The following is a 12,842-nucleotide window of genomic DNA, read 5'->3' on the forward strand; positions in this document are numbered from 1 at the left end:
GGGTTTATTGTCCAAATCAGAGGGTCTGTCACGTGTTGTCTACCCTGCTCTATCCCTATTTGTAGCTGATCAAACCAGCAAGGATATCAACACAACTTTCCTAGACTTTATATGGAAAAATAAAGAACACAAACTTAAGAAGTCTGATGATGGGCTTGAAGTACTAGATTTCATTGATATCAACAATACCTTTAAAGTAAACTGGATAAAAAATATGTACACTATCTATATAGTACTTTATTCCTTGTCATATTTGTAAGAAATTGAGTCGTCTTACATTTTTGTGGAAGTGCAACTATTCTGCAGTAAAATTACCCATCAAACTGTCCAAATTTCACGAACAAGGCTTTTTAGCCTGGAAACCATGTTATGTCCACAACTTCTCCCCACACAAAACACTTCTGTGGAACAACAAAGATAATGTTGTTAAAAACAAGTCTTTGTTTTTCGCTAAGTGGTTTGAAAGAACTACTATATTTGTGCTTGATTTATTTGATAAAGAGAATATACTCTCTTATAGAAAGTTCTTAGAAACATATAGCTACCCAATACATTATAAATAATTGAATTCTATATGCAAAGCAATACCTTCAGGACTTACTCAATTAATTAAATCTAATTTGTGTTTTGGAGAACATACAGTAGATGCACAATTTATGTTAGAAGGTTGCCCCCTGCTGGATACGAACTGTAATAATACATTCTAAAGGGCATGTTTTTACACGAGCAAGATCTTTCCTACAGGGAAATTCTTCTGGAACGCACATATTAATAAAATTGAATGGAAGAAAGCTTGGTTGCTCCCTCATAAATTGTGTATATCAAATAAAGTAAATTCACTTTAAAATCTTGCACAAAATATACCCTTGCAATAACTTATGCCTTTTTTTTGCGATAAGGAAGGGGAAACTATTATACACATTCTTTCTGAGTGTGACTCTGAGAAGTGATATTGGAGCGAGTTAAGTAATTACAATTGTTATTATATTAGTTATCTAGAGGTTGTAGTGCAGTAGGTGTATCTAGCTGTGTTGTATTAGTTATCTAGGGGTTGAGGGGAGCTGAAGGGTTGGACAAAAGAAAATACAAAAAAAAGATAACTAATGTAAAATATACTGTGTCTGTAAAATGTATATAGTTTCAGAACTTTTGTGAAACATCAAAGCATAGTTGAAAAATATATGGCAAACAGAAATCAAAACTGGATGATATTCAGAGTTACAGTGCATTCGGAAAGTATTCAGACCTCTTCCCTTTTTCCACATTTTGTTATGTTACAGCTTATTCTAAAATGGATTAAATTAAATTTTCCCTCATCAATCTACACACAAAGTGAAAACAGTTTTTTTTTTTTTTTTATGTTAGCAAATGTATAAAATATTAAAATCAGAAATACCTTATTACATAAGTATTCAGACCCTTTGCTGTGAGACTCGAAATTGAGCTCAGGTGCATCCTGTTTCAATTCATTATCCTTGAGATGTTTCTACAACTTGATTGGAGTCCACCTATGGTAAATTCAATAGATTGGACATGATTTGATAAGGCACACACCTGTCTATATAAGGTCCCACAGTTGACAGTGCATGTCAGAGCAAGAACCAAGCCACTAGGTCGAAGGAATTGTCCGTAGAGCGTCGAGAGAGGATTGTGTCGAGGCACAGATCTGGTGAAGGGTACCAAAACATTTCTGCAGCATTGAAGGTCCCCAAGAACACAGTGGCCTCCATCATTCTTTAATGGAAGAAGTTTGGAACCACCAAGACTCTTCCTAGAGCTGACCACCCGGCCAAACTGAGCAATCGGGGGAGAAGGGCATTGGTCAGGGAGGTGACCAAGAACCCGATGGTCATTCTGACAGCGCTCCAGAGTTACTCTGTGGAGATGGGTGAACCTTCCAGAAGGACAACCATCTCTGCAGCACTCTACCAATCAGGCCTTTATGGTAGAGTGGCCAGATGGAAGCCACTCCTCAGTAAAAGGCACATGACAGCCCGCTTGGAGTTTGCCAAAAGACACTTAAAGGTCTCTCAGACCATGAGAAACAAGATTCTCTGGTCTGATGAAATCAAGATTGAACTCTTTGGCCTGAATGCCAAGCGTCACATCTGGAGGAAACCTGGCACCATCCCTTCGGTGAAGCATGGTGGTGGTAGAATCATGCTCTGGGGATGATTCTGAGCGGCAGGGACTGGGAAACTAGTCAGGATTGAGGGAAAGATGAACGGAGTAAAGTACAGAGAGATCCTTGATGAAAACCTGCTCCAGAGCGCTCAGGACCTCAGACTGGGGCGAAGGTTCACCTTCCAACAGGACAACGACCCTAAGAACACAGCCAAGACAACGCAGGAGTCGCTTTGGGACAAATCTGAATGTCCTTGAGTGGCCCAGCCAGAGCCCGGACTTGAACCCGATCGAACATCTCTGGAGAGCTTGAGAGGATCTGCAGAGAAGAATGTGAGAAACTACCCAAATGCAAGTGTGCCAAGTTTGTAGCGTCATACCCAAGAAGACTCGAGGCTGTAATCGCTGCCAAAGGTGCTTCAACAAAGTACTGAGTAAAGGGTCTGAATACTTATGTAAATGTGATATTTCAGTTTTATAATGTTGTACATTTGCAAAATTTCTAAAAATCTGTTTTTGCTTTGTCATTACGGGGTATTGTGTGTAGATTGTTGAGGGAAAAAACCGATTTAATCCATTTTAGAACAAGGCTGTAACGTAACAAAATTTGGAACAAGTGAAGGGGTCTGAATACTTTCCGAATGCACTGTAGATGGGAAGGGTTGAGGGTAGCTGAAGGATGGGACTAAAACCAAACGAAAGATAACTAATGTAAAATATACTGTGTCCGTAAAATGTATATAGAATGTATAAGCTGGAAGTAGAAGCCTAAGTGTTGTCCATTAGTTTACTCCAATTAGGGGAGGGATGGTAGGGTTAGGGGAAAATAATCAATAAAAATATATTTAGAAAAAAATATGGGGGATTGGAAATTATGCAGTCAATTACATTGATAGAAGCCACAATCTATCTGCAATATTAAAGCTGATCTACACCCCCCCAAAAAAATAAATAAGACCCATGTATTTACAATTAAAGATGTAATATGTTATTATTCAAATGAAAACAAAACTACTGAATTAGTCGTTAATTTCTTAATTCTCTCTGGTACATTTTACATACACAAAAACAAGTATTTGAACCTGTCCCCAAATGCAATATAGTATTACCTGAAATCCAATATTTAATAAAAATGTCTAGAATTAGTCAATAACAAAAAACACAATATATTCTTACAATTCTAACCCCTGACCTTATTCCATTTATTTTATTTGAGGTACTTTAACTTTTGAAACTGTTCTCATCTGGCAAATCATGTGTAGTGATGTGTTGTTATTGTTTATTTTGTTTTACTTTAATGTTATTTTATGTTTCTTTCGAGAAAATCTACTTGTAGTGATGTGCTATGTTTTTGTTTTGTTTTTGTTTTGTAATTTTAAATGTAATAAAATATATATATTTTTTTTAAGGTGGTGAAAAAGCGAGGGGATTCAATTAATCTTGCCCGGGCGCCCGTGTAGGCGTGTTTTGCAGCGGGTGAAAGTTCATTTTGGAACCGGGCTGCCTCCCTGGCGTGAGCCAGCTGCCCTGTTCAAAGCCCGATGCGAAATAGGCTCAAAACAAAGTGACGTAGTACCACGTGTAGTAATGGGTAGGATTCTGTGTTTTCACATGCAAAGGTGATTGCTTTTGAGCTTTATCTGCCTTTCCATGAATGCCCAATCAATATACAATTAATAAGCCCAATTATCCATACAACGTGAAAATGTATTTGGCTTCATACATAAAAACAGAGACATTAAAGACATTGGAACTTTGGCGACTAGTAAATATTGTTTAATCCTCCCGCTTTGGGCTGGATGTATCAATGTGTAGTTCATACATGCATAATCTATGAGCAGAATTACTGTTTTACCTAAATTAGCCACGAAATCCCTAGTTTGAAAGCTAACATTACTGCCTTCAGGAAGCATAAAACAAGCCGGTGTGAATTTACCAGTTGTTATGATGGGTTTCTCGGGAATCAAGTAATTAAGAATGTAAGGATATACTTAGACACTATGTAGAAAGTTAATGCAAATGTTTTATTAGTCGGTACCGGGTTCGATACAACAAGGACAGAGCTTTGCCTCTTGCTGTTTCGAACTGACTCGAACAAATAGTTACTCTCCCTTATATACAGTTGAAGTCGGAAGTTTACATACACTTAGGTTGGAGTCATTAAAACTCGTTTTTCAACCACTCCACAAATTTCTTGTTAACAAACTATAGTTTTGGCAAGTCGGTTAGGACATCTACTTTGTGCATGACACAAGTAATTTTTCCAACAATTGTTTACAGACGGATTATTTCACTTATAATTCACTGTATCACAATTCCAGTGGGTCAGAAGTTTACATACACTAAGTTGACTGTGTCTTTAAACAGCTTGGAAAATTCCAGAAAATGATGTCATGTCTTTAGAAGCTTCTGATAGGCTAATTGACATAATTTGAGTCAATTGGAGGTGTACCTGTGGATGTATTTCAAGGCCTACATTCAAACACTGCCTCTTTGCTTGACATCATGGGAAAATCAAAAGAAATCAGCCAAGACCTCAGAAAGAAAATTGTAGACCTCCACAAGTCTGGTTCACCCTTGGGAGCAATTTCCAAATGCCTGAAGGTACCACGTTCATCTGTACAAACAATAGTACACAAGTATAAACATCATGGGACCACACAGCCGTCATACCGCTCAGGAAGGAGACGCGATCTGTCTCCTAGAGATGAACGTACTTTGGTGCGAAAAGTGCAAATCAATCCCAGAACAACAGCAAAGGACCTTGTGAAGATGCTGGGGAAAACAGGTACAAATGTATCTATATCCACAGTAAAACAAGTCCTATATCGACATAACCTGAAAGGCTGCTCAGCAAGGAACAAGCCACTGCTCCAAAACCACCATAAAAAAGCCAGACTACGGTTTGCAACTTACATGGGGACAAAGATTGTACTTTTTTGAGAGATGTCCTCTGGTCTGATGAAACAAAAATATAACTGTTTGGCCATAATGACCATTGTTATGTTTGGAAGAAAAAGGGGGTTGTTTGCAAGCCGAAGAACACCATGAAGCACGGGGGTGGAAGCATCATGCTGTGGGGGTGCTTTGCTGCAGGAGGGACTGGTGCACTTCACAAAATAGATGGCATCATGAGGAAGGAAAATTATGTGGATATATTGAAGCAACATCTCAAGACATCAGTCAGGAAGTTAAAGCTTGGTTGCAAATGGGTCTTCCAAATGGACAATGACCCCAAGCATACTTCCAAAGTTGTGGCAAAATGGCTTAAGGACAACAAAGTCAAGGTATTGGAGTGGCCATCACAAAGCCCTGACCTCAATGCTATAGAAAAGTTGTGGGCAGAACTGAAAAGGCGTGTGCGAGCAAGGAGGCCTACAAACCTGACTCAGTTACACCAGCTCTGTCAGGAGGAATGGGCCAAAATTCACCCAATTTATTGTGGGAAGCTTGTGGAAGGCTACCCGAAATGTTTGACCCAAGTTAAACCATTTAATGGCAATGCTACCAAATACTAATTGAGTGTATGTAAACTTCTGACCCACTGGGAATGTGATGAAAGAAATAAAAGCTGAAATAAATCATTCTCTCTACTATTATTCTGACATTTCACATTCTTAAAATAAAGTGGTGATCCTAACTGACCTAAGACAGGGAATTTTTACTAGGATTAAATGTCAGTAATTGTGAAAAACTGGGTTTTAATGTATTTAGCTAAGATGTATGTATACTTCCAACTTCAGCTGTACCCTCTGTTACCAGTTTCTTCAAGCACATCTGGTAACCCTCCATTGGCACTACCTTCTTTGATGCTATTACCCTTTACCCCCAAGCCATATATCCTGTCCAACAATTATTCCAAGATCAACCTCAGTTATCTCCTTTGACATAAGGAATGCGGACTCTACCTTGGTTTCCCACAACACTATAAAAACCTCATATCACCCGTGCACACAGGTGTTGTATCGAGGTGCCTGCCGACTTGACCGGTAGCATAGCAGCCTTCATGCTAAATATTATAATATTATTAACCATCTTGGATGTATGTCGACCTTAGCCACTGCCTGCCGAGTACTATTTTCCCGCAGTTCTGTTAACGTTATTGCGAGGGAAGTAGCTAGCTTGTTAGTGTAGCCAACCCAACTCTCGCGTGGTGTGTAGTCGAGTCACCCGCCCAGTCTGCGGACCGCAGATAGACTCTATTCTGCAATATACCAAAGGTAGCACACCACATTATCTTACAACTTATTCAATAATTTAAATAATTTAATTTAATTAACTTTTAATAACTTCTGCCATAATAGCCTATTTATTTTTTTGTAGCTAGTTAATTTTGAGGTAATGTCCGCTTTGGTGCTGTTGACCTAAACATTTGCTACTAGAGGGATTTCAGGTTCACAGTAAACCTAATTTTAGCTCAGTTCAGTTTATTGGCTTTACAAGAATTTGTCTCACGTTCTTGTGAACAGAGTTTAAAAAATACAAAAATGCCTTTTGATTTGATAATCAAAAAAAGTCTAGGCTCCAGCCAGATACAACAGTACATTGAAAACTGTAGTATAGTAGGCCTACGCAAACAATAAAGGCCAAACTCCAAAGGCTTTCTGACAACACGATGGCAGGTGGGAACGAGTGACACTACACTCCAAAGGCTTTCTGACAACACGATGGCAGGTGGGAACGAGTGACACTACACTCCAAAGGCTTACTTCCATTGTGGTCCTTCTGACAACACGATGGCAGGTGGGAACGAGTGACACTACAATTTGCAAACAATAACAACAGCACTAATGACTATTATAACATTATTAACAATAGAAAAATACAGAGGTACCCGTTAATGGTTCACTTCTAGAAAAGATGCCCCTAATCAATCAGCCATGAATATTCTCAACCAATTTTATATGTACAGTCAGGTCCTAAATTATCGGCACCCTTAATAAAGATGCGCAAAAAATACATATATGTGAAAATGCTACCAACATTGAAACTAATACTAAACAAGACATCGGGAGATATGGACTTGATTCCCATCTGCTTTTTTTTGGTGTTTAAACCACTGATACACTTTATAAAACTGTATTGGCATCTGTTGAGAAGACATTGTGTCACAAATATTACTCAGCAACAAAATAATTTACTGTCTGCATCAGCTGCAGCACCTATTCAGAATGATTAAGGGTCAGCCACCATCTTATCTGTTGTCCTCCATGACGATGGTTCTCCTTGGGTAGGTGTCTACTTCCACGAAGATGTAGCGAAACTCACATTTTCCAGTTTCAGGGTTCTGTCAAAAGAGGACAAGCGCGTTAAACTTTTATCACAACTTAAACAGGCTCTATGCAGATTAGCCAAATCTTTAAAAATGAAAATTGAGTTTAGAGCAACCAGATAAATGACACATGAAAGAAAGACAAAATACTACATAAATAGTATGTCTAACCTCTTTGGATTCTGTGTGCACCGTTCCCTGATGGCCTGGTTCTTCTCCTTCAATGTAGAACTTCAGTCTCATGTGCTTTAGTCCATCCTTCATGTACTCTACATGACTGAAGAAAATATGCTAGTAATCACACTGACGAAAGTCACAGTCTGTTTAATGCAGTAATTTTGTATTCCTAGTGTCTGAAGAAAGACCATTATGGTAAAAAAAACTAATTATCTCACCTGACTTGTTGTCTTCTACCACGACGAGACGTCTCACCAAAGCACTTGTTCGGCTCCCCAAACACTCCAATCACCTGCGGTTTTACCAAGATGATAGAAGAGCGCAATCAGCTTTACACCATATTGCTTTAACATACCCTTTGTTTTCAGATAAGTGCAGATGCAGAAAAGGAGACGAGGGAAGGAGACCAGAAGAGGAGGCAACAAGACTAATGAGATGTTGATGGTTGATGTTGTCTTTAACTCAGTGCTCTTATATTCAAGACACATTCCTGCAAAAGGCCAATACATAAACTAACTGAACTGAAATGCAGACCAAGACTAGATTGTTTTGTTGATGTTATGTTTCTGTGCTCGTTATAATTTCACCTCTGGGTGTAACCTGGCTTTATTGAAGGCTTTGCTGTAGACCTTGCTGGGGCTGGAGGAGGAGAAGAGCTCCTGGAACACCTGAGAACAAAACACACAGGTGTCAACAGGTAGGAGCAGCACTGTCTTTCAATCAGATTACATCAATTAATGTTTCAATATCATATTCTGGAAGTTGTGGATTCACCAGTCACTCCAAAACCGACAAGCACAACTACGAGATAGGTGAGGTCTTTGCCAGCTTCCTTCACTGTTGAGAGGGCGAGAAACTCTGATTTAGTATACCCTTCTAGTTCTAAACTCTGATAACTGAAGCAAAAGATGACGCATGCCAATGTCAACACTTCCAATAGTTTGGTCTCTTCCATTCTTATTTTGCAACAAGTGTGATCATAGCCAAAAACAAAGCCACTGATTCTGTCCAGTTAGTGGCTGATTGATTGACAATACGTTCCTGTGTTTGACAAGCTTACCTTTAGGTGCAGTAGAAGGTCCTCGCCCAGGTGCTGACACCTGTCCACCTTCCTTCTCTTCTTCTTTACTTCTCAACCTTGTGTCGATTGGAAATGCTTCGATTCTGTGTACAAAATATAGCGCTCACAACAGGTGAGCTATCTGCTAATATAATGTCCCTGACAGGTCCCAGTGAATTATATCAAAGAGAATGCTGTGTTGGATGAAATAGACATCACAGAAATATCACAGAGTTTTTGAAACATGTATATTTTAAAACATGTATATTCTCTTTGATAATATGGTCACTTATTCTAGACTAGGGTATGGTGCCACCAGCGGAGGTTGGTGCCGTTTAAGATGAGGGAGGATGATTTTTTCTTCTTTTCATGAGCATGGCCTTATTTCTATTACAGCACATTGGATGACTGTCATTCATATTCCATTCACCCAGTTCAATGTAACAGTGATAGGTTTAGGCTACTAATGATACTCAAATTTTCCCTATGCCCATCATGAGGTTGCTGCAATCTAGCCTATGAATGAAAGTTTACAAGTAGGTGCACACAGGTCGAGAGAAAAATTTGAGGTGACAGACAGTGACACATGGACAGACAGTGACACATTCAAAACGGCCTTGCACACTCTTGCCTGCTTCTAGCTGATCTAGGGTGTAATCATTGGTGGAACAGTTGCAAACGAGAGTTTCTATTGGAGAAATTCAAGTATGTTTATCCCCGTTTTGTTCCGTTTGCTTTCGTTTAAGAAACGTTTTTCAACAGAATCATGTGAATCAATACACCCCTGATCACACATAAACACAGTTCACTTTCATAGCAGCCATGTTGTATTCCTTCTTGCATCTATGCGCTCTCCTCCTCTCACCTTTTCCCTTCGCTTGTGGACTTCAATGCACAACACATCAGCTGTATGTGACCAGGCGAAAAAACCTTTCCAACCCAAACCATGTCATAACCGCTACACACAGCTTACATCGTTCTCACCATATCAGCTAAAGTAACATCATAGTCAACATAGCTAATAGAACTAACGCGTTACTAAACCCGCTACAATCATGCAGTAACGTTACAGTGCAAGCAGTTTAGCACTTACACCAGCGGGCCCCGGTGGCAATAAATTAGTAAAACCAAAAGCTTACCTTGACTTGGAAGAGTTCTAGTGTTGTGTTGGAAAGTCATAGCCAGCTAGCTAACAAAGCATCCCTCTATTTGAGCAGGGTGTTTGAGTAAGCTAAACTAGCTAGTTGCGTTTGCTTGCTAAGTAAGTGAAACTGAAAGTGAAAAAAAAAATCTAAATCTCTCTCTATCGCTCTTGCTTCTACTTAATTTTGACTATTGTCTTTCTCTATCTTTGAGTAAACTACTCACCATATTTTATGCACTACAATGCTAGCTAGCTGTAGCTTATGCTTTCAGTGCTAGATTCATTATCTGATCCTTTGATTGGGTGGCCAACATGTCAGTTTATGCTGCAAGAGCTCTGATAGGTTGGAGGGCATCCTCCAGAAGTCGCCATAATTACTGTGGAAGTCTGTGGAAGTGGGTGAGAACCATGAGCCTCCTAGGTTTTGTATTTAAGTCATTGTACCCAGAGGAGGACGGAAGCTAGCTGTCCTCCGGCTACACCATGGTGCTACCCTACAGAGTGCTGTTGAGGCTACTGTAGACCTTCATTGCAAAACAGTGTGTTTTAATCAATTATTTAGTATAGTTTTATCTAAAAAGGATACCTTTTAAAATGTTTTACAATAAAACAAAATTCACTGAGGAGGTTAGTCCTCCCCTTCCTCCTCTGAGGAGCCTCCACTGTTCCCCTTTTAGCCTACAACCTTACAACAAGGTGTCACAAGTGTGAGCCTATGTTGTTCATGGACAGGAACAAATGAATATAACTTTCCAATACAAACTCAGCAAGACTCTATGAGATTTAGTATCAGTTTATTGAAAACATTCTGTCCAGCATTTCTTTAATGTGTTACCAAACAAAGTAGAGATCTCAGCAAACAGATGGGTCTCAGACATATTCTGAAAGACAGGAAACAAAATATTGATGTTAATGCAAAGAAGGCCTAAGGCTATGGGTCAATCAAGGGATTATGTAGTAGCCTAATTCATGATCAGTTATTGAGCACACTTTTCTTACTGTAGCCTAGTGTGCATAGACAAGCCACGAATACAACCGTTCCCAATGTTTAGGTTCCTAGTTCAAAATCTGACTTGGAATTCTCAAAACTGGGAAAATCAATTTGATTACTTCCTGATGAGGCCTGTGGCTGCCATAGAAATGACCTATTACCTCCCAATGTCCCATTTCAGTCCTCAGAAAGCACCAACATGGAGACCCTTCCTGTCCAGTGGATTGGAACACTATAAAGTTTATGCCCTTATGACATCACAACATTCTGTGGGGTGTGAAACTCTGTCCGGGGAAAGAACTTGAGCCCTAATTGAGGGAAGGAAACATAACAGCGATACAGTGGGTTTCCAGATGGGATTTCAGGACCAACATGGCGTCCTCACACGTTTGATGTTAAATACAAATCAAATAAAACGTTTCAAAGAACAGGGTCAGGTTTTCAGTCCATGGACAATGTACATTTAAGGTATTTATTTTTCATTTAAAGTTTCAGTCCAGTATCCGAAAGTATCAGCATGTGTCTCTGGCTTTACAATCTCAGTCATTTAAGGAACACCAACAGGGCATATCACTGCTGTCATCCAAACAAAACAAGCCAACGCATACACAAAACAATTCTTCATTTTTTTCTTATCACAACACTCTAAATTGGTTTTGTCACTCAATGCAACAGTTCTCTCAAGATGCATGAGGGAGATTCATGTTAATTCCATAAGTTTTCAAACTTGGCAAGATGCAGAAGAATGATGCATCTTTCTGAAGTATCTGTAGAGACACGAAAACACTATTATTAGCCTACTCATAGTCCACAATTACTGCAACTCTATTCTCTCTCACTTGTTTGAGACAGCTTCAATTGGATTCGTTTAAAAAAAAAAAATAGAACTAATAAGAATGTTAATCTGAAACAAACTATATAACTAAATGTATTACAGTTTGATATGATGTAACTTTACCTCTCTGTCGTCATCCTGAAGTTTAATTAGAACAGATGACTGTGTAAATCAAATGAGACCCTATAGCAGGGTTCTTCAATTCCGGTCCTGGAGGGCCGAAACACTTCTGTTTTTTATTTCTACCTGGTAGTTAATTGCACTCACCTGGTGTCCCAGGTCTGAATTAGCCCCTGATTAGAAGGAGAGGATGAAAAACAGAGGTGTTTCGGCCCTCCAGGACCGGAATTGAAGAACCCTGCCCTATAGCAATAAATAACACATTCCAATATAAAGTAGGGCTATTTTCTGTATGTTGCCTACAGGGTGAAGACATGTACTGTTATTTTTGCAGTCTCTGTGTGTGTGTTTACATAGCATTTGATTTACATTCCCTTAAGTTTTAAATTACAGTAATACAATAACAGCACGACTAGCTGTGTCTAAATGAAGTGAACACGAAACATAAACTGAACACATAAAACACACAAAGTACCATTACTGAAAGAACAAACACATTAACATACACAACAGCAAAGCAGAAAACTGAGCAAGCATGTCCAATTAAACTAAAGATAGATGTATTGTTGGGATGTTGAAGGTGTCGGCATAGTTGCAAGGATGTAGTGCAGACAATAACATCTTGTCATTGTCAACACCGTCAACAACTTACTGATAATGTTTACGTGAGAGTGGACTGGAATTACATTGTACGATAGAGTGGAGATCAAAATGTTTTGATTCAGTATAGTCTTGGTGTGGCTAAATGGTGTGTCTTAATGGTGTCCATTTGTGAGTTTGTGTGTGCATGTTTGTGTGTGTGTGTGTGTGTGTGTGTTTGCAACTATTTGCATTTATATTTTGTAAAATGTTACCTAGTAGAAAAGTTAACGCCGGTAGAAAAGTCTGAGTATTAAGATGACAGGCTACTAAAAGAGGGTGTGACAAATGAACCAAAACTAAATAGTTTTTTGTCAACTACATTTTGAAATAATATATATTCGTGAGAGGAAATGTTAAAGGTTAGTTTTGCGTTGGCATTTATTTGACATTTAATTTAGTTTAATTGGCATTCAATCAATTAATACCACCAATAATACTTTTATGGATGGATTTCCTTTGTTTATATTATAGTGAACT

The 12,842-nt window shown here is 38.9% G+C and overlaps 1 protein-coding gene across 1 annotated transcript; it reads right to left on the reverse strand.

Annotated features, from left to right (window-relative positions):
• Positions 1 to 7,318: 7,318 nt before the first annotated feature.
• On the reverse strand, positions 7,319 to 11,740 carry LOC311114237 (mitochondrial import inner membrane translocase subunit Tim21-like; the record flags this gene model as incomplete). The annotated part of the gene is given in 8 exon segments (XM_084189500.1): positions 7,319 to 7,411; positions 7,568 to 7,673; positions 7,792 to 7,865; positions 8,161 to 8,282; positions 8,348 to 8,410; positions 8,634 to 8,721; positions 8,723 to 8,792; positions 11,727 to 11,740. Coding segments are annotated over 8 exon segments (630 nt in total).
• Positions 11,741 to 12,842: the final 1,102 nt, after the last annotated feature.

Source organism: Coregonus lavaretus, assembly GCF_964263955.1.
Source record: "Coregonus lavaretus genome assembly, contig: HAP1_SCAFFOLD_1659, whole genome shotgun sequence".
Taxonomy (NCBI): domain Eukaryota; kingdom Metazoa; phylum Chordata; class Actinopteri; order Salmoniformes; family Salmonidae; genus Coregonus; species Coregonus lavaretus.